This window comes from Lepidothrix coronata, unplaced genomic scaffold (assembly GCF_001604755.1).
Source record: "Lepidothrix coronata isolate B3197 unplaced genomic scaffold, Lepidothrix_coronata-1.0 Scaffold97, whole genome shotgun sequence".
NCBI lineage: Eukaryota > Metazoa > Chordata > Aves > Passeriformes > Pipridae > Lepidothrix > Lepidothrix coronata.
In genome coordinates this window covers 2731700-2757839 of record NW_016690277.1, presented here as the reverse complement: position 1 = coordinate 2757839, position 26140 = coordinate 2731700, and the positions used below count along the sequence as shown (strand labels likewise).

Sequence of the window (26140 nt, the reverse complement as noted above, 5' to 3'; positions counted from 1 at the left end):
CGCGGCGGCCAATGGGCGCTGCGGGCCGGCAGACGCCGCCAAGCTTGTGCGGGGGAGCAGGACCGGGCAGCGCCGCGCGCGGGGCGGGCGCGGGGGGGGGCGGCGGGGCCGCGCCGGGCCGGGGGCACTGCGGGCGCTGCTGCCGCCGAGCTCCGGGGCCGCCGGGGCGTCCCGGCTCCGTGGCCTCCTCGCCAACGCCGGGGGCGCGGCGCCGGCCCGGCCGAGAGGCGTCGTCGGCGCGGCGCGGCGCGGCTGGATCGCTCCCCGCCGCCGCGGCTGCCAAGGGACCGTCGCCGTCTCGTCGTCTCAGCGCAGCTGTCTGGGCCCGGCCCGCGCCGCCGCCCGCCATCCCCTCCTTCCCTGGTCGGGCCTGCGGGTGAGTGGGGAGCGGGGGGCGGGTGTGGGGGCCCGGGAGGGTGGGGGGCAGCGCGTTTGTTCAGCGATCAGCGCCCGCCGCCCCCCGGAGCCGCGGGCAGTGCGGTCCCGCCGCCGCCCCCGCCCGGTGCCGCCGCTCGCCGGGCGGGCGCCCCGTGAGGGCGGGAGTCGGTGCCCGACACCTGCGGGCGGGCCCGGGCGGCGGTGACAGCCGGGGCACCTCCTCCATCGTGGGAGCGGCGGCCGGGCCGCGCCGGGGCCGTGCGGGCTGAGCGGGGCCAGCGGGGCCCGGGACCCGCAGCGACCGGCCCGGCCCCCGGCCCTGCCCCGGGGTGCTGGGAGTTGGGGCCGGGGCGGGTCTGACCCACGGCTCTGACCCGGAGAGGGTCAGCCCGGCACAACAAAACTTCCCCGGCTGCCTCTTCCTGGGAGTTGCAGGCCTGCCCCGGCGCCCGGCTGGAAAGGGCTCCACGGCAGAGGTGAACCCGGAGTAAACACCGCCTGTTGGAGCTGGGAATACAAACAATAGGAGGAAAATACGGAATAAGCAAACTTCCTTGAAATGTAGGAGAAAACCGCAGACGAGAGAGCGTACTCCCTCCCTGAGTCAAGGGGGGATGCCGAGCTCTGTGTTACAGCCCTTGCTGTTCGCTGGGGAAAGGACTTTGGGTTTCATTTTCTGTCTAAATTCTTGATTTGACAGAGAAAATGAGTGGTTACATTCATATGATTTATCATGCTGTTTAAAATTTTTTTTTAATTACTACTCGATCATTTTTCATAATTTTGAAATTAGTTCAAATATTTTTATGACTCTTCATTAATACTTTTAACAGTTGACTTTTTTTTTCAACTGCTATCACTGATGTAACTTAATTGTGCTGACAGAAAACAGCAAAACATTGGAGGCTGTGCGATGCTGTAAAAAATTGCAGCTTGATACAATCTTTGATTTAAAAATAATTTTATGCTAGTAAAAATGGGTGCTGTTAAAAGAGAAATGAATATTTTTTTCTCAATTTCTTTACCCTTCCCAAATTAACTTCAGTTAAATGATTATATTATATCCTGCCAAACACAAGTAACGTATGATCTGTATACATGGGACAAAAGCTCATGAGATGACCAGTCTTACAGGACAAACCCAGAACTGTGTTTCACAGCCCATGCTTGTGCCAATGCTACGTGTACTCAAAGATGTTTTGTATGCAGTGAAGTGCTGAATTTCAGGAACTTCTGTTTAAAATAACATGTAGAGTGCTAACTACAACACTTTGAAAAAACCTGGAAGAGTAAGGAGAAGTTTGAGTTCTAGGAAAGAGAAGACTTGGCAGGAGAGATGGTCATAAGGGGGGACAAAAATTTTACTCCTTTGAAATGTTTCTTGTTGTGAAGTGACTCTAGTGCCTTTAGAAGAGGAAAGAGTAACAGGTCAAATGGTTTAGTTTTATACTAGAGGAAAAAAATGAAAATTATTAAATACTAACAAGATTGTCTCATGAGTGAATTTAGGAGTGATCTTATTTCACTGTCAAATTATTGGGCTTTCTGTTAACCACTTCCTTTGGACAAAAATCACTAATGCAGCACAGCGAAAAGAAACCATTTGACTTGTACTACATTGATGTAATTAATTTTACAGGGAACACACCAGTGATAGGAATGCTCTTCATTGCTGCAGGGAGTTCTGACTGCCAGCCTCACTGCACAGAGTGATAAGGTGCAGTTTGCAGTACAGGATCTTGCCAGCAGCTCTCCAGGGTAAAGGGGATAGACCAAATAATTCAGCTGGGCAAAGGCACAGAGCAGTTTGCAGGGGTGTCAGTAGTACAGGACAATTCTTTGTCTGCTCTTGTCTGTAGACACTGCTGAAGGGGCCTCTGGAGCATCTGGATGTACTTCCTGAAGGGTTGTGAGCCCCCTTCCAGGGAATATCTTTCAGTGGCTTTGGCTAAACTTGTTACAGGTGTAGCGAAAAAATAGGAACCAAAACTGTGACATTACGTCCCTGTCTAGGGTTTATTGTGTTATTTGGTTTAAATGTGAAGGCCTTGTCACTGTGCCTTTGAAAGCTGAGTGTGAATCTCAAAAGCAGAAGAACAGTGACTTGCCATGGACAGGAAGGGCAGCTGCTGCAGCCCAAACTGTGGTAGTATTTAAACTTCTACATCCTAATGTGAAGCAGAATGAGTTCTAGTTATAGCCAGCCTAATTCAGTTCTTGGAATTGCATTTCTTCTGATGTACTACCTTAAAATAGTGTTCTTAGGGTCATCTTTATTAAGTGACAATTTCTTAAATGGTTTGCTTTTTCTATATACTTTTGAGTGTAATGGTTAAGGCTTTCTCCTCTACCTTTCCAATTACATTCACAGGACAGGACTCCTAATGAGGCAGCAGTGAATCTTGAAATATTGAAAATAAACAGCCTAGTCTGGTGCAAGGAAATATACTTGTGGATTTTTTTGTGTGCAAACCCAAGAAGTCACTGGAATCACACAGGTTTATCCCAAAACTTCAGGTATTAGGTGAAAAACAATCTCAGTGTCCCAGTGTGGTAATAGTACACATACGGTGTCAGAGCTGAAGTCATAAATGCCTATTGAACGATCTGAGAAACTTGGTATCTGCAAGGAAATACTGTAAAAGGTGCAGGTGTGGTAGGGAGTGACAGTTTTATAACAGCTTCCTGGACTGATTGTGTTTTGTAACATCCAGTAGTAGAATGAAATGAATTCTTTCTTTCCCCTGTTATTTGATTTGGAGACTACAGCTCTTTTGCAAGAAGCTGAGACAGTAATAAGTGATCTTACTTTCAGAGTTTCATTAAAGGAACTTCTCTGCTCCTTGGTCTGATTTCCTGTGTGCAGTGATAGTTTCCAGTAAAGGTCTTTACAGACTGTTCAACTTTACTTTTATACCTTTTAATATTTATAGCATAACAATCAATCTAAGCAAATCAAACTGCAGGCCTACGATAGTTCACCTTGCAAGACTACTATATATGTTAATATATGCTAATGTTTATACTAATATGTTTGCATTAGTAGAATTACAACAAAAGCACAGCCTTTTAGAATATCCTACTTCTAGTGAAATACAGAACAGTAGTTAAATGAAAAGGGATGGTGTTTGGAAATAATTCTAGATCCAGCTATTCCCTTAGTAATGCTGAAGAAACTCTTTGCCTTTCAGAACAGAGTTTGCAAAATCCCCAGCCTGCTGAAGCCACTTTTGAAAATATTTGTCTTTACTGAAACCTGTAGAAACTTTTAGATTTTTGCTCCACTAACTTGGTGATAAAATAATGCTTTATCCAGCTCACATCTAGTATTGACTGTCACAATGGAGTCTGGAACTAAGCTGGGAAAAGACGAGTGGGTTTGTTAGTATGCTTGGTTGAGAACTGCAGCAGTTCAGGTGTTGGCAGTTTCATTCTTTCTGACTTGATAATGTTTAAAAGAGAAGGCGACTCGATACTGTTACCTTCCCAAATCACTTAAGCCTGAATTCTAGAGGGGGCTCCTTCAGAGGTATCTCTGAAGGCACCATCCAGAATTGTTGTGGCACTGAGATCTTCCTGTTTTACAGTCCTTAGGATATTTGATAGACATTGAGCAGGCAGGTTTTTCACAAAACTTCTGAACATGCTGTTAGTTAACTAAGCTTCTAGAAATAATCCACTTTATAAAGGTGATATTCCTTTTCTTTTGACTGGTTTTGCATTATTTCAGTCAGTGAGATGTGCCCTGACCATCAGGTTTTACTCAAACAGTAGTAAGAGGAAGCAGTGATGGTACTTGAGACTGTACTTCTATTCCTAGATTCTTTCCTAACAGTGAATGGAGTGCTTGTGTCCAAAACGTGGAATTTTTAACTTCTTTAGACCCAAATCCATTTGTGAATGTAATTCTGGCCTTGCAGCTTAATTTCTTTTTTTCCTGTGGAGGGTAGGGGATGCTCCTCTGTTTGGCAAGTCCAGTTTCTCCTATTTTATCAGATTCCTGTTGCTGCCAGATTTGTCTTGATTTGGGTGGGAATACAAATGATTAGCTCTGTCTTACAGCCTCTTCAGTACTTTAGTTCCACAGTCCCTCACTAATCCCTGTTGGGTGACTGTAACACCTGGAGGGTGTATGGGAAGGTTGTTTTGATAGGAACTCATAATCCATTTCCCGGGGGTGGTGTTAGCAAATGTTTTCTGTGAGAGTAAGGGACCATTTTCATTTACTGTTTTGTTACTGTGAATTTCAACCCAAGATGTAAGAGGATAAAAAATAAATAAGGTCATTTGTTCAGAAAGAAATTAGGGAGTTGTGACAGGTACTCACTATCTTTAAGACTGTGAACTTTTAGTGAAGTTGTATAGAGGAATTCTTCAACTTGGTAGCAGCTATTATAGTGGTATTTGTGGGAATTAAAATCTTAAAGCAAATGTATCAGTATTTGCTCACTGAGGCTTGTGAATGCTGATGCCTCAATGCATTAAAAGTCACTTGTGAACCACAATGGTCATCCAAGTATTATGGTGGTAACATGACCAAGAATTGTGGATGAGATTAGAAACTGTAAGTGAAAGTGAGCTCATGTCCTCAGGGTGCAATAAAAACCTTCTCGTGCGTGGGCTCTCTATTCCTTGGGAGGAACGGGCTAGGTAACCTTTCCTTTTATTATAAACTTGACCTTGAGACTTGAGAAACATGAGCAATATATTTCTCTTCTCTTAAATGTGCAATCAAATTGTCATAAAATTCAGTTTATTTAAACTTCAACTTACAATTCCAAATACATTTAAACAATTTTTTAAATCAATATCTTCATACCTACAGCTGATAAAATTTCAAACTGTATATTGATTCGGTATAACAGCAGGCTTCTGCTCTCTGTCAAAAGCAAATTATTCATCCCACTTCTTGCTGTATAAGAAATTGGGAAAGCTGTGATCTGAAGACAGAATACCCCCCTTCTTCCTAGTAGAGTTTTGAAGCAGGCACACACTCCAGTGACCTCTTCAAAAGCACGGAGTAGTCTTTATATAAACAAACCATGTCCAACCTTTTGTCACATTTCAACTCATCAGTAAATTTCGAGGAGATCATAAATGCTTTTTTTTCAAATGGAGTCATGATGTGGTTCTGAAAGCCAGACTGAGCTGGGCAATCAGCTTGTTAATTCTGAGGGTTGGTCCTGTCCTGTGCACAGGCCTGGGTGGCCCTTGGAGCTGCCAGTGGGTCACAGCACATGGAGAACTTTCTTCTACCCCCTTCAGCCCCATTGTTGCAATCCTGACCGTGTGAGAACTGAACTGGCTCACTGAGAGGTCAGGTAGGAATGGGAATTGTTGAGACCATGTAGCCTGGAGAAGGAATGGAAAGTGGAAGAAGTGGGTAAAGGTGGAAGATCCCTTTTAGCGATGTTAGTAAGGGGGGATCTTACAGCAGTACAATGTCATGTGGAATTGTGTCCTTCAGGTCATTTTGTGTGCTGTAATCAGTATTTGTGAGCTTGTGCATCACTAGAAAAATCCCTTTCTGTCTTTGTACTGAATTATAACTACAGAAGTATGAAATTTTTTGTAACCTTTACCCTTCAGTGAATACTGTCATAATCTTTAATCCATGCGAGAGTGGAGTTAATAATGGCTTTAAACTGGAGCGAAGCTTCTAGCAAATTAGAAGGAAAATGTAAGAAATAGCTGCTAAGTCTCTTCACCGTCAAGTTTTTTATCCCTATATAACTTGGTGATCTTTAATTAAATGCAAATGTAAAATTATTTTCAGTTCATTGGATGTTAAGATCCTTCCAGCTAAGGGATGTAGACAAAAGTATATCTCAACAGGGTGGTGCAACTGTTCCATGTATTTGTCAATGTACTGGTAACTCTAGAAATTTAAAATCTTGAAATTAAAACTCATTACAAGACTAGATTAATATCTAGAGCATTCTCTGATGTATCATACAGTATATGAGCTGGTGTGAAGAAGCTTGTGTGAAGTCTCAGTAGTCAAAAAGATGCTGTTTTCAGCTCAGCTTAACTGAGAGATACCTAGTGAGAGAACAAAAGATGAGCTTATAGATTGGCTACTTAAAAATAACTGCAGCTACATTTTTGTTAATTCCAAATGTAGCTATGCTGATAAAAGTTGTATATAAAACTGTCCTAGTTAGAACAGCTGGGACCAGTTCATCACTGGATGGGTGTAACCCAAAACTGTGTATTCTATAGCCTTCCATGCCATTTCCCAGAAACTGTTGTTCACAGACACCCTCTGCCCAGAGCAGCCTGACTCCTCAGGCTATAAACTGGGTGTTAAGAGGCCTTCGAGATAGGAGGGTGCTTCTGTCCTCACACCCTTTGTGGAACTCCCCGCCCTGAGGGAAGTACTGAGCATTCCTGCCTGAACTGGAAAATATATAATCTTGGAGTCTTGGAACTTTTTTAACCACTCGTGGGATCCAGAGGAAGACTGCAGACCACCACTCTCAACTGGACTGCAGCCACCACTTTTCAACCAGACTGCAACAGCACTCTCACCAACAGGACTGCAATCACCACTCTTGACTAGACTGCAACAGCACTCTCGCCAACAGGTTTTCCCCTCTCCTTTTACTTTGGACTCAGGGGGCCCAAAGAACACCACTCTGTTCATGCCCCAGGGTGCTGGGTTATATATTTGGGTTTTGTGGGTTAAAACCAATTGTTTGTCTGTATAATCGTACTTATTGTATTATTTTATTTAATTATTATTCTGACTTATAATCTCTCTTTTGAGTTGAGTTCATTTCCCCTGCTGGTTTATCTTTAAACCAACACAAAAAGTCATAAAGATATTTTAGATCATCTTGTTTTAAGTGTTGCATGAGTGTTACTCCCTTTTCTGATATCAGACCCTGTGTACTTTATCTTGAATGACAATAAGCTGGTTTGGGGAATTAAAAGAGCCTTCAAAGGTTCAAGTGCTTGGGAATTATACCACATGTTTAATGTAATGTTCTCCTTATTTGGGCAATAGGGGACATGCTTCACCTCATTGATTTTGACATAAGCCATGAGTGCTGCTCCTATTCTTAGACATAAAGTTTACTGCTAGTACTGGCATGACATTGAGCATGTCTGAGAACATGCCTAAGAAACTAAGTCGCTTGAGGGCAGGAGTATCCAGTTCTAGGTTGCTGGGATCTGGGACTCGGCGCTGTCAGGACTGGACAAGCAGCAGAACAGTTCAGTGCATGGAGACTTTGGGCACTTGCAACTAAGGAAGAGTTTGAATCCAGCTTTGGATTTTATCCCTGTGTTGTGTGTTCTTGTCACGTGTACATCCGCTCAGACCTGTCTTCATCCCTGGGATTCAAGATACTCAGTAACCTCCATCAGTGGTGCTTTTGGTAGTCACGTATATCTGTACAACAAATATAGTCATGTAATACATACATCTGCATATAATATGTACGTTGCTAGTCATGTAATAAGTACAACAGTGAGAGTAAATACAACAAGTGGTGGGAGTAGTGGGGCTGTAGCATTTGGGATGAGTCTGAGAGTACTGACCATGATCCAATTAATTTGGTGCCCCGGGATGTGCTGCATGAAGTCCTTAAAGGGGCATTTCCCCTGACGTGCTTTGGGCAAACCACACTGGGTGGTGGCTGTTCATTATACCACTGAAGTGCTATGGTTTATACTCATTGAACTTGTGTGGTAGGCCTTGGCTGTGTTTCCAAGTTCTTTTGTGCTGTGTAAACTTGAGTCATAATTACTGCTGTTGTCAGGTGCCAGTTGATTTGTTCTGATGACACGTTGGGATTTTGCTCAGTCTCAACTACATGGTGAGATCTTTGCTTTCAAATTAGGTTCAGGTAGTTTTATCTTCCGTTTGCACCTTGGTTTAAGGCAGCCATTCTCATTTCATTTTCATGTCTTGTAGGAGGGAAAACTTTGGATTCATAGGCCGCAGCCTTTTAAGTCAAATAAAAATGATTAAACAAACCTTTTAAACTCACTACTCTTCTCAAATTATTTTATTTTGTTAAAAACTTCTAATATCATTTAGTGGTCAAGTCCCTTAGTTTTCCTTTGTTGAGTCTCTCTGATCACCTTGTCTGTTATCTACTGGGACTTTTCTGAAGGCATAACGGTGCTCACAGTAAAAGCTGAAAAAAGAAGTTACACCTGCAATTCCTCCATCATACACATCATGGTGGGAGTTCCTTTCAAATGCTTCCTAAGAGCTACTTTCTACCATTGTTTTCAAAATACAAATTACTGTGTGATAGCTGAAGGTGGTGACTTATTTCCCACTTTGTGTGTGACTTGTTGAATATACTCCTTTTTGAAGTGCTTCATGAAGTGACAAGCTGGATGTTACGTGGTATTCCTGCCTTTTGCAGTTTGTAGGCTGAGTTTATTTCTTGTATGTGTATATGAAAGATAAAACTGGGACTAAGTCATCTGAAGAGGACTCAGAAAAAAAGTTGGCAGATCAATGGAATTTTCTTATAGGGATACAAAATCTGTAATTTAAATTCCAGAAATTTGCTAACAAAGTTGCATTTCTGTTGCGTGGGATACCAAGAAATGAATCTTACTTGTACATACAGATACTTTCACTAAAATTGGTCTTTTTTTAATCTCAATTTCTTCAAAAAGGAGGTGGATATTGAAATTTTTTTTTAGGAACAAGATAGGGAAACGCTTCCTGGGAGCAGGTGGAGTTCTGATAAGTACTTCATAATTTTGAAATTTTACTGGTCAGAAAACTGAGTCACAAAGAAGCAGCATATGTGTAACAGGTGGTCTAAGCCATGTAGATGCTGTGCATAAATTAGTGGTTTAATGCTGAGCCTGTACTGATTAATAAGGAATCTTTTTGTTACCGCTGTCTTCTGAAATCAGCCTTGTAGTACCATAGCTTGGAAGTCAGTACTATGGAGAGGGGTGTGAAGAATATAAATTAATCTCTAGTGGAATGCAGGTTCTTTTTCTTGAAACTGATCACCCTTTCCTCTTAGCTGACCCAGTTACTTGGGATAGTTTTCATTTTGCAGTACTCTTGATCAAGTAAATGAAAAAAGTGCTCCTTGTTGATGATAAAAATCATTCTAGTATCCTAAACTATCTCCTTTTTTTGATGTGTACCATGAAGATTTAATGTCGTAACAGTTCAAGTATTTATCCAACAGTTGTCTTCATTTGTAGCTGTTTAGTAGTGATGTAATATTTACATAAAAATGACACTTCATGTGGTGAACTGGCCTCTGGCACTGAGGAGGATCTTGGTGTGGTGCTGGTCTATGCGAAGGTCTGATTGTGAAGTACTGATAATTTGAGAAGAGAAACCAGGATAAGTGTGGTAAATCTTAATTTTCGAGGGCAGGGTGTTTTGTTACGTAATTTTATTCTTTTCTACTATTAGGTTTTACTCACTACATGTGCCTTATAGGGACAACTGAACAATAAGACTTTGGACCATAGAAAATAAACATAAGAAGGAAGGTAATATCATTCTGCAGATGACTATTTTCTGGTTTGTTTTGTTTCTGGCACTGGGATTCAGCTTCAGTATCACAGAAACTTCACAATAGATTTGACTTTTAACTTGTAAGGAGAATAGGTACAAATGAACAACAATTTTGTTGTAGCTAGAGCTTGGTTATCTGGGCTTTTGTAAATTTAATGCTCAAACTGGATTTTTAATGTCATTGGCATAAGCAATTAGGAAACAGATGTTCTAGAAGAAGCTACAAGTCAAAGTTTACAAAGTCAGACAGTTTGGTTGGCTCCTTGTACCGTGCAATATAGGACCAAAAGGCAGAATTATGGGAGCGGATTATAAACCAAGGCTTAGATAATGATGGGGCAATCTTAGTTCAAATAAAGCAGTCTTCGTGTCTCAAGTGCTTTGGCTCCGAACTTGTCTTTATGCAGCTTCATTTCAGTAGGAACCAGCTAAAGAACAAAAAGGTTGAGTTTTATGTTTTTCCATCTGTGTGGTGCAACCACAAGCAGCAATTGGGGATGAAGAGAATCTCCATTTTGAGGCCATCTGTGTCGGTTCTTTTGTCTGAACCTGACAAGAGGTCATGGCAGATGGTGGGGTCACAAAGTCTGGCTTCTCGAGCTTGACAAAATGTGTTCATAAAGCTGGAAGAATACCAACTGTTCATACTGGCTGAAGAGCATTGTGGAGAAGGACTGTAATAGTTTATGGACAATACCTTCTGGATCACTAAGCTTGACAGCAAATAACTTGTTAAAGATGAACCTGGTTTGCTTATATGTAAATGGATTAAAACTGCTTAGCAAATGTGTTCTTAACTATGGTTTATTTGAGTGAATTACTCGTAAAGCCTCTTAAAGAAAGAGAGGTCAAACTGCATCATGAATTTTGGCCAGAGCTCCAAATGATATATTTGGAGAGTTTGTGTGGAAGGATGAGAAAGGTGAAAAAAGAACAAGCACAAAGATCATAATTTTCAGATGCAATGCAAAAATTCAGCTTTTGCTCTTTTTCCATGACCTCTGTAGCCTTGAGGCTTTTCTGTGACTCTTCTTCAGGTTTCAGGATTGCTGCACAGATGCAGTGGCCCCTTTCCCCAGGCTGTAAATAGATATCTCTCAGTAGCACCTTCTCTGAAGTCAGAGAAAAGCTATTCTTATTTTCTCGGATGTTTTGTCGTAAAAGTGAAACGTACAAATTTTCACAGGAGAATATCTTAGTAGAATTGTGTGGTGTTCACATGCTGGAGCAATTGCTTAATCATGGCTGCAATAAATGGAGGCACTAAGGATTAAATACAACTCATTCAGCAGGAAATGGAGGACACCTCTGTGTTGAGTAAAATGGTTTTCCACTAAAAGTTTTATTGATACGGTGGCCAAAATAAACCAAGACATGTATAGAAACAGCCTAGAATTTAATATTCTGGGCTGTCCAAAACTACTAATGCAGTGATGGGAAGTGGTGGTAGAGTGCCCCATTAGCTGTGCACACACTGGAACAATTCCTGGCACTTTCCTCGAAGGGGACCAAGGCACTGCCTGTTCTCAAACCTCATGTAGGTTAAAATACAGAGGAAGTAACATGAATTTCACCCTGCTTTTGTAGTGGTGAATTCTGCTGTAAATGGTTGTGACTCATATTTGGTAACTAGTTTAGGTATCTTCCTAATTTTACTGAGTTGATTCCACACTTGAAAGTGTGAACATTTCTCTCTCTCTTACACGTCCAAGTGCAATTCAAATGTCTTTTATAGTTCATTTTTAACTGCAGGTAGTACTTATAAAGTACTTTCGAAGTACTTAAACACTTTGACAAGTTAATTCTGTCTTTAAAATGGTTTGTGCTGCCAGCATTGATTTGTAACTTTTCTTCTGTTCTCTCTAAGACTTCTGGAAGCTTTCATTTAAAAAATAAGTCACTTTTAAGTATTTTTCAGTACTTCAGTATTTTTGTCTTTTCCTGGAATTCTAATAATGTAATTCTAATTACACAGATTTAATAAAATATTCAAAAGATGACTTTGAACTGCAGTGTTTTTTCTTGCGTGTTTCCTAAAAATACTGAATGTTTTCCATATACATACATTTCATTAAAAGCTTTCTCTGTTGTTGGTGGCTAAAGACACAATGGAGAGAAGTAATTCACTTCCCTTTTATAAAGACATACTCTGCATTAGGTGCAAAAGATTGTATGGTTTTAATTAAAAAGCTTCAGTAATGGCATGACATGCTTTGCTAGCACATTAATGTAATTAGGCCTCTCTTTAAGTTGGTGTCTGTGTATAGGATTTCATCTCTGCCTGTCCCAAGCAACGTACATTTCTAGTATCTGTGAAGAACCTGACTATTGTGGTGATTGATTTTATCAAAAAGTGGGGTTTCACCTAAGATATTTCATTAACTTTCTTACAGGATGTTCATTTTAAAGATTCTGTGAAGATGAAAAGGGATATCTTATGGTTTTACGAAATATAAAGCAATACTGTCTGACATGACGGCTAAAAATGTAAGTATAACTCTGCAACATGTATTACTTTGTATATTGGCATGCTGCCAGTCACTGCTGGCTTTCAGAACTGTATGGACAGACATAAGAAATCAAACACTAAGACCTTCAAACTGAAAAATCTTGTCTGATTTTTGTACAGCACAAATATATTATCCCATCATCGTCTGCCGTGTTTTGATAAATTTAAACTGGCTTGAAGCTCTTTAGGATGTGGAGTCCACTCAGCTGTGGGTCAGGTTGATAAGTGAGGCAATGCTTTGTGCTGTTTCCTTGTTGATTTTTTCGGGTCCCTTCCAACTTGAGATACTCTGTCAGTCTGTGATTCTTCTGATATTGCTCCAGACTCACCTGAGAGCTGCTCATTATGTTGAATCTTGTCACTTTTGCAAAATCCTTACTGAGTCTGCCTCAAAACTCAAGAAAGAACAGAAAGACTGCATATTTCTCTACTTATGTCAGTACACTCTTGGTTTCTAGAAGACTGAGGGTGTTCCTGTTTCTTCTCTTGCTGCGTTAACAAGCCTGTAGTGTGGTGTCTGGAGGCTCCACGTTTGACTCCTCTATCCCAGGTTCTAAGGATGCTTATGAAGTGTCTAACATCCTGACCTGAATTTTCTGCCTAATTAGCTGTGCTTCCTGTGGTACACAATTTCTATAGAGAACAGTTCTGATTAAGTTTGGTGGTCACTAAGTTGAGCATGACTTTGGGCCCTGGGCAATTTGCCTGTTGACAGCCTTTGACAGGGCATCCTGAAGTCTGGGTAAATCTGAACAGGTTCAGGAACCAACCCCAAAGAAGTGCCCCATGTTAAAAGTGCAGGTAGCCCAGGGTGGTGCTCTGTTCAGTAACTGCAAAAGCTTTTGTGCATGTTGGGTTACACTGGTGCCAGGAGCATAGTTTGGTTAAATTAATTCTCAACTCTCAGAAGTTTCTGTTGGCTTTATTAGTAGCTTCATTTGGTGTGTAGTTCCAGACTTTGAGGTGTCTTACATCTCACTTTTTGATTCAGGCTTACCAAGACAGAAGATAATTTGATATGTATATGCAAAGCCCTTTCACTTATTATTTCATAGATCATCTTAATCTCTAGTTTCAATAAGTAGTTCTACTGATGTATGTGGAACAGCTGAAGAAATCCAGATCACTTGTGGTTTTGACCTTTTGTTTGATGCAGTCAAAGGATAAATACCAATCCCAATAAAATCTCTGGAGTGTTGCGTGATGGAGTCAGAGTGGCATAGGTTGGAAGGGATCTCAGGAGGCCATATATTGTGCTGCTTTGTGTAAAGCTCTTTGATACTGGAATCCAGGGGCTTGGTGCTTTGTTCAGGGCTCCATCAGGGCTCTGGGTTTTGAAAGTCTCCAAGGACAGACATGAACCTTCAGTCTGGGCAACCTATTCTTGTGCTGAATACAGACATGTGGTTTTGCAAGGCTATGGTTACTTTATAGAAGAGATGTTTTACTGGTATGTATGCTTTGAAATTTTGCATATCAAGCTTAGGCAAACCTAGTTATGTATCTAATGTTTGTGAGTTTATTTTTTTAAAAAATATTACTGTGGTGCAGATGAATGTAGGACTCAGTTTTCATGTTTACCTGTAAAAATGGTGGTCATATGCTTTGTGTCCTTATTTGTAGCACTTCTTCAGGTTTTCCAAACCTTAGTTACTTAGACTTGCACATCAGGGTAACAGTGTCAGCCCTAATGTTTTCTGATGTTGTTAGAAGGCCCAAGAATGCTTCTGAATTTGCAGAGTTGGGGGGTTTAGCATATGCCTGTTGGTTTCTGCACTTCAAAACCTGCTTCAGATGCAAGGTTAGTGTTTGTCTGTTATGTTGTTGGATATGGTTTAATGATCTGCAGAGTGAGCTGAGGGAGAGAACTTCTCTGTGAAAGTATTTCTATCTTTTTTTCCTTTATGTTGAAGCATTAAGGAAAGCGAACTTCAAAGTACTGGAACTTGGGCATCTTCCTGAAAACTCTTAAAGGGCACATATCTTTCATTAAACTTGTACACACAGGGAAGCTGCCACCTCTGTGTTCTGAAATCACTGCCCCCAGCTGGGACAGAGTCTGGGCATGTTTGTGATCCTTCTGCATCACAGCCAAGTGCAGTGAGTTTAGGCTAAAATGGCCTTTCATCTCCCATGCCATAAGCTGTGGTGAACAGCCTTCCCTCCAAGGAAGCTTGTGCTTCAAGCACATGCCAAAATGTTTCCATAGATTGGATGTGTATGCAAGATGAATAATGTTCCCCATCACTGTTTTTCCTTCCTAACTTTTTGAGTACAGGATTGGAAAATTATCAAGACTGGCTCACTGTTCACTTCCTTTAAATGCAGGACACTTTCTACCATCTGCTTGTGAAATATTGTTTATGGGTAATTTCACCTTCCATAAAAAACTAATCCAAACAAAGCAGCTACAAATAATAAAATGTTGAGTAAAAGTTACAGGTTCTCTTGGAGATGAGATGTTGTGTATATATAATATACATTGCACCTGGATGTAATTCTAATCACCCTATCTTACTGGGTTATTTCATTCTTTGCTTATATCATAAAATGTGTTTTTCTTGCCTGTTTTGTACTTCCATTCCCATCTGTCCTTCAGGTAAGAAGGCACCAAAACAGAATTGAGAAATGGTGGAAAAAATGAGCAAATATTCATGGTAAACTTATTTTTAGGACCAAATAAATAATATGACTAAAGCAGATTTTTTCAATAAGTCTGTTAGTTTTGATTGTTGGCTCTGAATTTTTATCCATGTGAAGTTATTTGTCACTGCTTCTCAGGGTGGTTGTCTTGTTGTAGATGAGGTCAGTTAAATGGCTATGATAGCTCTCCTTTCACATGTCAGCATGGAGGAAAGTTTAACTCCTGCAGTTGGTCTAGGAGACTTGCCCTGAGCAGTATGTCAAGCCTTAGAGAAGACTGGGAAGCTACAAGAGCTTGTTGTGATTCTTTTTTCCTTTCCCCTCATCCCATTTGGACAATTAGTTGCCTGATAAAAAAGGCATAATAATTCAGTGGAAGTATTTAACAGTGTGCAAAGGCCTACTAAGTGCTTTCTCCATCTTACTTCATGGCTGGGCTCATCATGCCACAGATGGACAGGAGCAGCAGTGCAGGTCCTGCCATTCCCAGTAATCCACACTCTGGGGCACTGTTATAAAGCAGAAATATCACATGAGACATACAAAAATAACAAATTATACCAATTAAGTGTTTGATCGTTTGCTGGTTTTAGTTTAGGAGTGGTTAAATTACAAGATCCCAGAAGCAGTGGGATCCAGATAACAACCTGGCCTGAGACCTCTAACACTGAGATAGAATACTGTAAAGGTCTGTTCTGCTGCAGTATTGCAATATTATATCACACATTGCTACTTCTGAGGGCTTAGTTATGATTATTCCTCTGTAAGAGAAGCAAATTCCTTTAAGTCTGCCATATTTTTCATTTAAGTTCTCACAAAATTCAAGTTTCTTTTCAAACTCTTCTAAACTTAGATACAAAGATTATTAAATTTAGAAAAGTGCTGCTGTTTATTGGATGCTCTTTATAAATGTGCTCTTAGGACCATTGTAATGAAAGTAACATATTTATGTGCAAACTGAAATTCTGCTATAATCTTATGTCATTTGGATAACTGAAGTACAACATACACACAAAAAACCCCTCAAGTACTTTTTTATATTGCCTTAAATATGGATTCAGTTAAATAATCTAAATCTTTCAGAGAATGAAATGTGTTAGACTTTTCATTCTGACACTGCACATGTACATCACCTTCAGTGTTTAATTGAAGTGCTGATATGAATCAATAGGGAAATGCAGTTGTAAATCTAGAGCTGAATGTTCAGTTGTGAACAAATTGCAGTGGTGTCTTTGAGGATGTTCATCATAATTATTATCCCTTCTCCTGAGATGAATTGAGGCCCTTTTCTCTAACATGATGTTTATCCCTGTGGACCCCTGTTCTTTCTCTGAATTTAGAATTACTCCTATTTGTGTTCCTTCTTGCAGAGGCAAAGGGCCTGGGGAGAAGCTGTTGTTTGTGCAAAGGCAGCAGTAGCATGATCCAGGAGTACTGGCTCTTCCCTTGGCAGTGGAATGGCCTTCCAGTGCTATTCACTGTGCAGTTACCAACCTCTCCAACCTCTAGTTTAAACTTCTCCTCGAGAACACATTTCAGTGTAAGGAACCACAGCGGCTTCTTGCCACATGAGCTTTCCTTGCACCCAAGCACCTGGGGAAAAAAATACCAGAGTGCTTCAGTTTTCCATATGGATCTGCTCCCAGATCGTGATAGGAGAGGTTTTACTTTTGTTTTCATGCCTTCATTCCCTTGCCCTGCTCCAATCCCGGTGTTCCCTCCCCAGCCCCGCTGCATTCTGCTGCACTGCTGCCGCCTGCTGGGAGACAGCCTGGGAAATGGGGAGGGAACATGGGACACAGTTGCTCTCTTTCAAAACAGCTTCTGGTGGTACCATCGCCTGCAACAGCCAAAGCACCTGCCTGCCCCTGGGAAACAGTGATGAGAGTCTAGAGGGGTGTGCCAGGACAGACAGGCAAGGGCAAGTGGGATACTAACAATGTTTGAGATAAACTGGGGGACTGCACTGAGCATCTTTAGGGCTTGTTTACAGAAGCACCTAATTAGTTCATTTAGGCAGTGTTTTACAGTCAGAGTAGTGCAGCAACAGTTAATCATTTTATGTGTCCCCTGATGGTGAAAAAATCTTGATAGAAATAGTTTCACACAATGCCGTGTGCAGTTTTTTCCTTACAAAAATTATTTGCTGAATACAAGTTCTTTAGTGGAACCAAGCATCTGAATGCTTATGGTAGGTATTTTTCATGTGTAGTTTATTTTAGTTACTGTTTAATTTGTCTAAAATTAAATTATGTTCTAATCTGAAATTATTAAAATTCTACAAGCGGCCCTAACATCGGTTCCATTGTTGCTACATACATCTGTAAAATAAAGCAAATATTTGATCCTTGGTCATATAATTGTTTTCTTTTAACTTGGATACCAGGCCCCTTTGTCCCAATTACTTACAAAAGTACTCAAATCTTATAGTGTTTTAAAAAGAGTTTTTTTGTATTTAGTTTAGTTGCCTAATGCCCCATCAGAGCTCAGTCCCCCAGTGCTTCTCCCAGCTTGGAAATAAAAGCGAATGCTTTGTTGGACAGAGGTTTCTAAGGTGGTGTGAACATAATGTGCTGAAACTGCAAAGTGCCTTACCATTACTTGCTGCTGCTGGGCCCATCCCTTGTTAGCCGGGGTACGAGGGACTTTCCGTCTCTTCCCTCCCTCATCCAGGAGCTGTGATCTTACATTTTTCTGTACAAACTGCAGCTTTCTATGCTTTGTGTACCTGCCAAAATCTGAGATGCACCATTCTGTGTCTGATTTCAGTTCTCCATGTATCCGGTAACTTACCCTAAGTAAGTATTATTTACCTCTTGCCCACAGGGTAAGTCAGTTTATCTCTGGAAGCTGGGGAATGTATCTAAAATGCATCAATAGTCACATCTCAGACCTGTAGACCCTGCACAGCTTAATACCGAGGGTTCTGGACATCAAGCAGGTTTGTGCTGTTGTTGGTGGCAGCTGCTCCATTTGACTTGGAGGGGACAGTGACTTACACCATAACAGCCAGAATGGGCTGCTTGGGTCACATGTAGTGCAGGAGCAGAATATAATTGAACTGAATTCTTTGCCTTGAATCTCATGCTCTTGTTATACTCTACTGTCCATAGGATTATGATGGTTCATAATGCAGAACAGATTACTTTCATAATATTGTTAGTTGTGTATTAGAAAACAAAGAAAGGTTTATCGTATTTTAAGACTTCAAAAATGTTTTGTTCAGGTTGGTGTGACTTCCACAAATGGAGACTTGAAAGGATTTATAGATCAGAACCAGAGTCCAACAAAAGGTAAGAGAATTCTATTTGTATACGTAGAAAAGAAGTGTACATTAAGACTTATTTCGCTGTATATGGTTGATTCACGTTTGGGAGACTCGGAACTTAAATGGTAGAGGTTTTATTACTGACATATAAGTGTCAGTAGAAAAGATTGGAAGATCTTCAGACTTTCAGAGGGGAAAAGAGGGTGTAGTAAAAATAATTTAATGAGAGGCTAAAATAAGCCCATTTTTTCATTCCTTCATGGTGAATAATATGCCGAATTTCCTGATTTCTACTCCACCCTTAAAGTTCCCATACTCCGTTGTCAAAATGGCAGAGAAGGTTAAGCATGACTTCATGCTTTTAAGTGTTCTGCACAATTATATTTTGTCCTGTCCTGTTTCATCTTATTACCTCTAGATTAATCACTTTTGACTCAAAAACAGTTTATGATCAGTCATAACAGCTACAATATTCCAGTAAAAATAAAGCTGCAACCCCTTATATATATTAGAAAACTTGAGGATTTACAATTCAGAAAACATTTCAATCAACCTTTCTAAGTAAAGTTTGCTGTTATCCACTGCAATAAACAAATGCATGTACTAGCTGGAAGAATGATTTTTGGCTCATGGCATCAAAATGAGAGTCTAAACAGAAAATGGCTAAAGCTTTAGTATCTTCCCAGTTTTCTAAACTTTGCAGAACATTACAGACTGATGGTAGGCCTCTGAGAATTATTTATTATGCATTGCTGATATAATTGCCCTTTGTGCTTCATTATTTTGTGATTATTGTGTCATGGTTCTAGGGAAAAAGACTAAAACAAGTGCAACGTTTTCAAATAATTTCTGAGGCAAGCAATGGATTTATACAGAAAATAATTGAATAACTTTATAAGTACAGGACAATATTGCTAGTAGTAATATCTCAGTGATCCTCATCCCACTCTTATCAGACTGTGCTCCTGGGATGATGGATGTATTATTTACCTCTATTTTGGTATATTTTCTACAATATTATGATCTAGTGAATTTTTTTTAACCTTGAGATATGATTAAAAATCACTGACATCTCTTTTGAGATATAACATCTTGTTCACAATGGCTTACTCTTCTTAGAGAATCAAATATTCCATAAAAGCTGGAAAAACTTGTATAGATACAGCCAGTGTCTAAGCTATCTCTTACTTTCAATCTGAAGTGTCTTTTACTTATTTCTTTTGGCATGTCCACTGCTGGACTTTGGAAATTAAGGAGGGGGGAAGAAACTCAGAACAAACATTCAGATCTATTGTATCTTATCAGGGCTTTGTGAGCTTCCTAATGAAGACAGTTTTTATTGTTTTATCCATTACTGAAGTTAAAATAAAGTAAAAATAAAAGCAGTTTATTGCTACATATCTGGGCCTATCTATAATGTGCCTTCATAGTATTGTTAGACTGAGGCATGATGGATTTATGATACCTTCAAGAGCAAAGGAGAGAGGCCAATTGCTCAAAGAAGGATCTTCCTGAAAGTATCAGATTTCAAGTGCTAGAAATTTTTGCTTAGAAGAGTTGCATTTAAATAATTTTTTTTCCAAATAGATAATTGTGGTGTGTGTTTGTTTGTTATTTGCCTCTAGCACAAACATACTAGTTTACAACCAATATTGCATTAAAGGAGCATTTCAGATTCCAGTGCTGAGCCATGAGCACATAGAAAATTCCTTGCAAAATGTCTTCCTTTTTAATAATGAACTCTGATCTTTTATTATACTGTGAAATCTGTTGTGTAACCCTGGGTTTACTGGGTTTAATTTTGAAAAATGCTGAACTGTTCTAGGTAAACCCACTGCTCTGCCATTTTGCCCAATAACAGTAGAGTGCAGCCTGGATCTTTGGGGATGCTGTTCCAAACTGCAGGAAGGTGTCCTGAGACACCAAGCTGGCTGTTGCTCATTCTGCAGTCTCTCTCTCTCTAGCATTAGCACCACGAGATAAGATTATGTTAAGGAAATTTTCTGTCTTTGTGTCTGTCATTAAAAATGTGTAATCAAAATAGCTAATTACTTGGCCCTTGCACTCCAAAATTACTTCCTCTGCTTGTCTTCTGTTCTTCTTTTCTTCTGTTCTTTTTTCTTCTGGCTTAACTTCCAAAATCCCTTTTTCCCCTGGACCATCTGAAGCAGTTACTCTCTTTCTGCTGTTGCAGTATCAGTTTGATCAGGCTCCATTTATCTTTCCCACCATTACCTTTAGTGTCCATGCACAACCTCCGGGTATTCTCCTGGTTTATTTTGCTACAGGAGAAGTTAATGCTCACAGACTACTTAGGTATTGCACTCTAATCTATAAGTGTTAAAATACCACTGTGTCACTTCTGCTGATTTTTGAATCTGAATTAATGTTCCCAAATAGGTTGAGGGGTTGTTTGGTTTATTTGGAGGTTCGGTTGTCTTATTGTTTCCTGTGTTTGTTGGTGAATACTGTTGTCTTCTTGCTGCAGCTTTTTTTGAGTCAGGCTTTTTAGAATGCTTTCAGTACTTTTTTATTCCTTATATAGATGATGTCTGTGAAAAGGAAGGTTTCTAGTACCCAGTGTATCTAAATGCAATACAGATTTACTAAGGAATTTGATGTTTTAAATGTGATGATTGCAGAATCAAAGCACATACGTCCAAATTTGTGATCCTCATAAAAAGATTTACTGCCTAAATCTGAAGGGAACCAGATTTTTTTTCCTAGGTGTGTCTAGAAGAAACATCACAGTGCTCAGCAGAGCATTAACTCAAGTGTTGTTCACTTGGTTTAGTGAACAATTCCTGTTCAACAGACAATTTACTTCCCTACATTTGTTGCCTTTAATTCCTAGGCAACAGGCTCTTTTGGCTAAAAGCCCTTGTTTGGAGCTTGTTTCCTCAGCTTGAAATGAATACTCATTGGATCTGAGAGGCAATGCCACATGTGGATGGCTTTTGACTAATGGCCAGAGGCCACTCGTACAAGGACCAACATTGGGTGAAGTATTTCAAGTAGCCCATGTAGCACAGTCTTCTTTCATTTAGTCTTTGGTGTTGTAGATTCTTATTGTTACAGTCAAAATTGTTCAGTTCTGGCGTGCTGGGCTGGCCATGCTTCACTTCCTTACCTGAAATTATCCGGCACACTAGTGATGAAAATTATTCCTGTAGGAGACCTGCATTTTAATTCTCGCAGAAAAACTGGTTCTGGTTCTCATTTAGTTAACGAATTCTCTTGGTTTGCTGAATGCAAAAGGGATGCTTCCTCTCAAGTTTTGGAGAACAAAGGTGGCTGTTGCTGTTCCTGGCCTTGGGAATAGGTCTGTATGTGTGTGTCAGATATTCTTCTAGTGTTTCGTCAGGGATTGTGCCTGTTGGGAGAAACTCCTGGTATGCTCCATGCTAACAAGACTGTCACACTCCTAGGTGCCAACAGAACTTTGGTGCCTAGCAAAGTTAACTGACAGGAACTAAGGTATTCCATCATTCAGGGAAAATCCTAGTCTAAGTGGCAAGATGTCTTTGTGGAGTTGGCCCATTCCGTTAAAAATATTAAGTATAATAGTTCCAGTTAGTCCTTAAACAGGTATAATTAGGTTTGTGATTGAGTTGAATAGCGACAGTTCTGTTGTGGTTTTGGGGTAATTGTTGCAAGCTGTGAATGAATTAGATCAGACAAGCAGCAGAGTTCATATTAAAAAGTCGCATGTGTAACCAGAAGAATTTAAAATTTAATCTGTTTGGGAGACATTCCCAGACAGTAATTTACACGCTTCCAGTTTTGTAATCCTGTTCATATATATTACAAAAATGGAAAATCAAATCTTTTTTCCAGTCATTCCAAGCAGAGGGCATGTCTGTATTACCACTTGCCCCATAAAACCACCTCACCTGCCCTCCGTGCATCCACATGGATGTCTGTAGCTTTGAGGGCTCCCTGCTGGTTTATACAGTCCCAAGGCTGCCTGATCTGCTGAGTGTTGGAGTTGCTTGGGTGTGAAGCCTTGTAATAAAATCAATGTTCGCAATCAGATATTACTTGCAAAATCATTTCAGTGGTCACTGGATCTTCATCAGCCCCGTTGGTTTCTGGGCGCTGCTGCCTTGGCCGCACAGCAGTGTGTGAGTGGCCAGATGGAATAGTCTGTATTTTGGGATAGCAGCGGGAATGCCGGTGTCACATCTGCACGTGTGGGGAAGGAGAGGCCACCTTAACGTGGGATGGGACTGGGCACAGCTCCTGCTGCTGGGGCTGCCAGCAGCACAGGATTCTTACGTTAAAATCTACAATGTAGACTAACATGATGGTTTCAATGAATCATACTGTCCTTAGGTAATACTTTTTTGTTACTATATTCCCAAATTCTATGAATTTACATGTTGTTCTCTGTTTATTGCTGTGGAGGGAAAAGGGAGTCCAGCCATAGACCAGTCTTGGAACAGGCTCCAGGACAGAGGATATGTTAATCATACTTGCAGAGAGATTGCTTTGGGTGGGAACCTTAACTTTTAATACAAGTTCACAGTGAACTTTGTTTCAATCCATCTTTTTATTTTGCTGTACTTATTTTTTATTAAGTCCTGATTGGGCTTATTGCACAGGACTGCTCTAATGGAATGAATTTGTTCATGATGTGCTTGAAGAGACCTGCTAAAATGACCCAGACATCAGAACTGGTTATCCATAGAGTTGTGCCTGGTACTTTTGGATTCATGCAGTTGTTAACTCCTGTAAATTTGTTTGAAATTGAGCAGTAAAAGACTGAAAATGTACTGTTCAGTTTAAGCCTAAAGTACACTGAAATATTATCTGCCCCATTTTGCTTTTTCTTTTCTACAGATCTCTTTGATTTGAGCTATTTCTAGATATGTACGTGCTTCTACAGACTATGGAATTTTTAAAAGTTAGGTTTGTGGCCCAGTAATTTTATGCAATGAATAAACAAATAAATGTCCCAAGAAAATACTTGTGTACTAATAGCATGATAATAATTCGGGTTTTCTTTATGCTGATCTTGGAGATCAGTTTATGCTGTAGTGTAATAAAGGATCCTGAGGGCACATCACTATGTTATTGCAAAATATCCTGATGGACTGCTGATATTTCACAACTCTGAACTGGGGTTTTCTGCCACAGGCTGTATTAATTTAAATGGCTATTCATCGAGACACTTTTAAAATGTGGACACTTGTTTAGAGCTCTGAACATGAAATCCAAATTACCAACACTTCCCTGGTGTTTTGTTTGGAAATTCAAAAGCTTTTTTTGTTGATGTAGGCATTGTGTGTAACCCCAGCTGGCTGGGCTGTGCTCCCCATCAGCCATGGTTTCCTTCAAACTGGCTATGACAGATTCTATAGATTCTCCAGTTGACATTGTTTCTGATTCTCTTTGCAACTAAGCTGCAGACCTAACAGATTTAGTTATACAGGAAGAAAAATCACTAAAATCTCTTTAGCTTCATATTTGTATAGAAGTGCATGTTGTTTGTGTGAAGTTAAGCTATTTAGGGTTCCACATAATGATTTAAAGTGAGTCTTGTGGGATGGTTAGTGTGTGCATGTGAGTGTACATGTATATAAACATGAATAACTTTATCTGTGACTGCTTGAAGCTGAAGATCATTTAAGTTGAATTTTTCTTTGTGCGTGCAAGTAAAAATATTGCACAAATGCCAGGAGGATTAATAATTATGTAGTGATGATCTTTTTTTAAAATATGAAATTATAGCAACACTGATTTCTCTCCATGAGAAACAGCAATTGTGGTGACTGAGGGATGGAAAAATAATTTATGCAGAAGCAAAGTGCTTTTGTTCTGAGAGAAACATACGTGCACTGGCAGATTTTTATTTTGAGTTTGCATCAGTGAGGAGCAGGCTCAGTTTGGGGTGGCTTTATGTGCAATGCAGTTGAAGCTCCTCGATGAGAGTTTTAAGTCTGTTTCTTTCCCATGTGCTTGGGTTTCCATAGGTAAATGGGAATAATGACACTGACCTCCTTTGTGCCTTGAAAGTGCTGCTGAGAAACATTATATAAGAATTGAGTATTATTATACAAATCATTCTAGTTTGATCCATCTAAGCTGACCTTTTTCATCCACGCAATGAGATTACCGTGACTCGGAGGCTGATGGGTCTCATTGTGTTCAGCTTATCACTGTACTCACTGCTGTTGTGCCATGGGACATAAATCAGTGTAATCTTTTTTGTCCCCAAATGATGGGTGTTATTAAGACTTGGCATTTATTTAGAATTTGGTCATGTTTAAAGCCTTTACGGTTGCTTTGTGATAATATATATATAGTTACTTTGACCATATTTCTGCTTTCAGTTGAATACAGAAATCTGTTGAATGTTTTGTGGCAGCTACTTCCTCCTACTTTTTCTGTGCTGTTTCATAAACAAGACTTGAAGAGATTGCTGTTGTTAGTGTTTGCTGTTCTATAATACTAGTTTGCCTTCAAAGCTTTAGAAATTACCAACTCCTCAGCAAACACAGGTGCCCTAATCTCAAGAATTTAGTGTAAAATACACCAAGTCATCGTAGCGAGCAAGCGCCTGTTCCCTCAGCTGGTTGTACTTGTGTTACCAGTTCTCACTTTATGGTGATGCTTTTTCTGCTCTGGGACTGGTCCTGGCCAGCTCCAGGTCTGGCAGTGGTTCCTGGGCTGCTGCTGTGCACGGGCTGTGGGCAGGGCAGGGTGCTCTTGGAAGCTGCATTTCTCTTTTAGAGAAGAGCAGTGACTCTGGTGATCTGGTCTGCAAGATCTGTCCCTTCAGCCTGGGGTGCTGATGTGATCTGTTTGGAAACACATTAACTTTTTGGAGCAACAACGTGAACCAACTGTCCTGTTCGCTGTGAAGGGACATGGAGAGGTGGTTTTTCCACCAATAGTATTTGTTAAATATTTGTAGCATTTGAAGTTACATGAGTATGTGGACCATAATGCTATGTTTGAGAAAAAGAAAACGATAGGGAGGGAATATTTTATTAGTAAGTGATAAAGCTTTGTTTACTTATTTTTCAGCTGCTGACAAACACTTAGAACAACCTCTTACTGCTGTAAAACTGTAAAATTTGGTTGTTCTTTCTTTCTGTCCACAGTGGATGAAAGAGACCTCACTCATTAAAAGAAACTGGTTCCTTTCTATCCTATCTGCATTTAAAAATCTACACATTCACATATTTATATTTACCCATGGAGAAATTTAAAAGGAAGAACAAAGGCAGGGAAACATTTCTTTGAGCGCTCGATCAGTTCTTAAGATGATTTTGACAGTGCTGCTGCCAAATGGGGGATTTGGGTAGGGATTAGAAGATGAAAATCTTTTTTATTGACAGCAACTTCAGCCAAAAAGACATTTAAACACACGCCATATGTAAACTGCTGTCTTTTTAAAATCAAGATCAAGTAATTTGAACGACCCTGGTATATCCTGAAGTTGCCCTAGTGGTGACCATGTACATTTATCTGCGGAGCCCTGTAAAGGAAGGCACAGTGCAGCAGTGGCTACTAATTGAGCTGCTGTGCTGACTGCATAGTGCTGTAAGTCTGACACATCTCACTCTTATTCTGTGAAACATGACATTCCAGTGTCTCTTGCGGGGCAGGAAGTGTTGTTGGAGGCAGCTCTGTGGTGGAGCCCTGTGGTAGAGCTGGAAGCCAAACCTGACATCTCAGAATTTTACTGCACTTTGCCATGTGACCTTATGCTGTCAGCACCAGAGAAAGTAATTTATTTCTTTTCCCTGGTAAGAAGAGGGACAAGAACAAATAATATGAGAGCTGATCTTGGAGATAACAGGGTCAAAAGTTTCAGCTG

The 26140-nt window shown here is 40.3% G+C and overlaps 1 protein-coding gene across 5 annotated transcripts in view; it reads left to right on the top strand.

Annotated features, from left to right (window-relative positions):
• Positions 1–284: 284 nt before the first annotated feature.
• The window catches only part of TFDP2 (transcription factor Dp-2), a 55648-nt gene continuing 29792 nt past the window's right edge, over positions 285–26140 (top strand). For all 5 annotated transcript variants that reach the window (XM_017822294.1, XM_017822293.1, XM_017822292.1 and 2 more), the window contains exons 1-3: positions 285–376; positions 12286–12379; positions 18271–18337. In XM_017822294.1, the coding sequence (XP_017677783.1) occupies positions 12365–12379; positions 18271–18337 (82 nt within the window). In that variant the 5' untranslated portion in view covers positions 285–376; positions 12286–12364. The remainder of the gene's footprint in view (positions 377–12285; positions 12380–18270; positions 18338–26140) is intronic.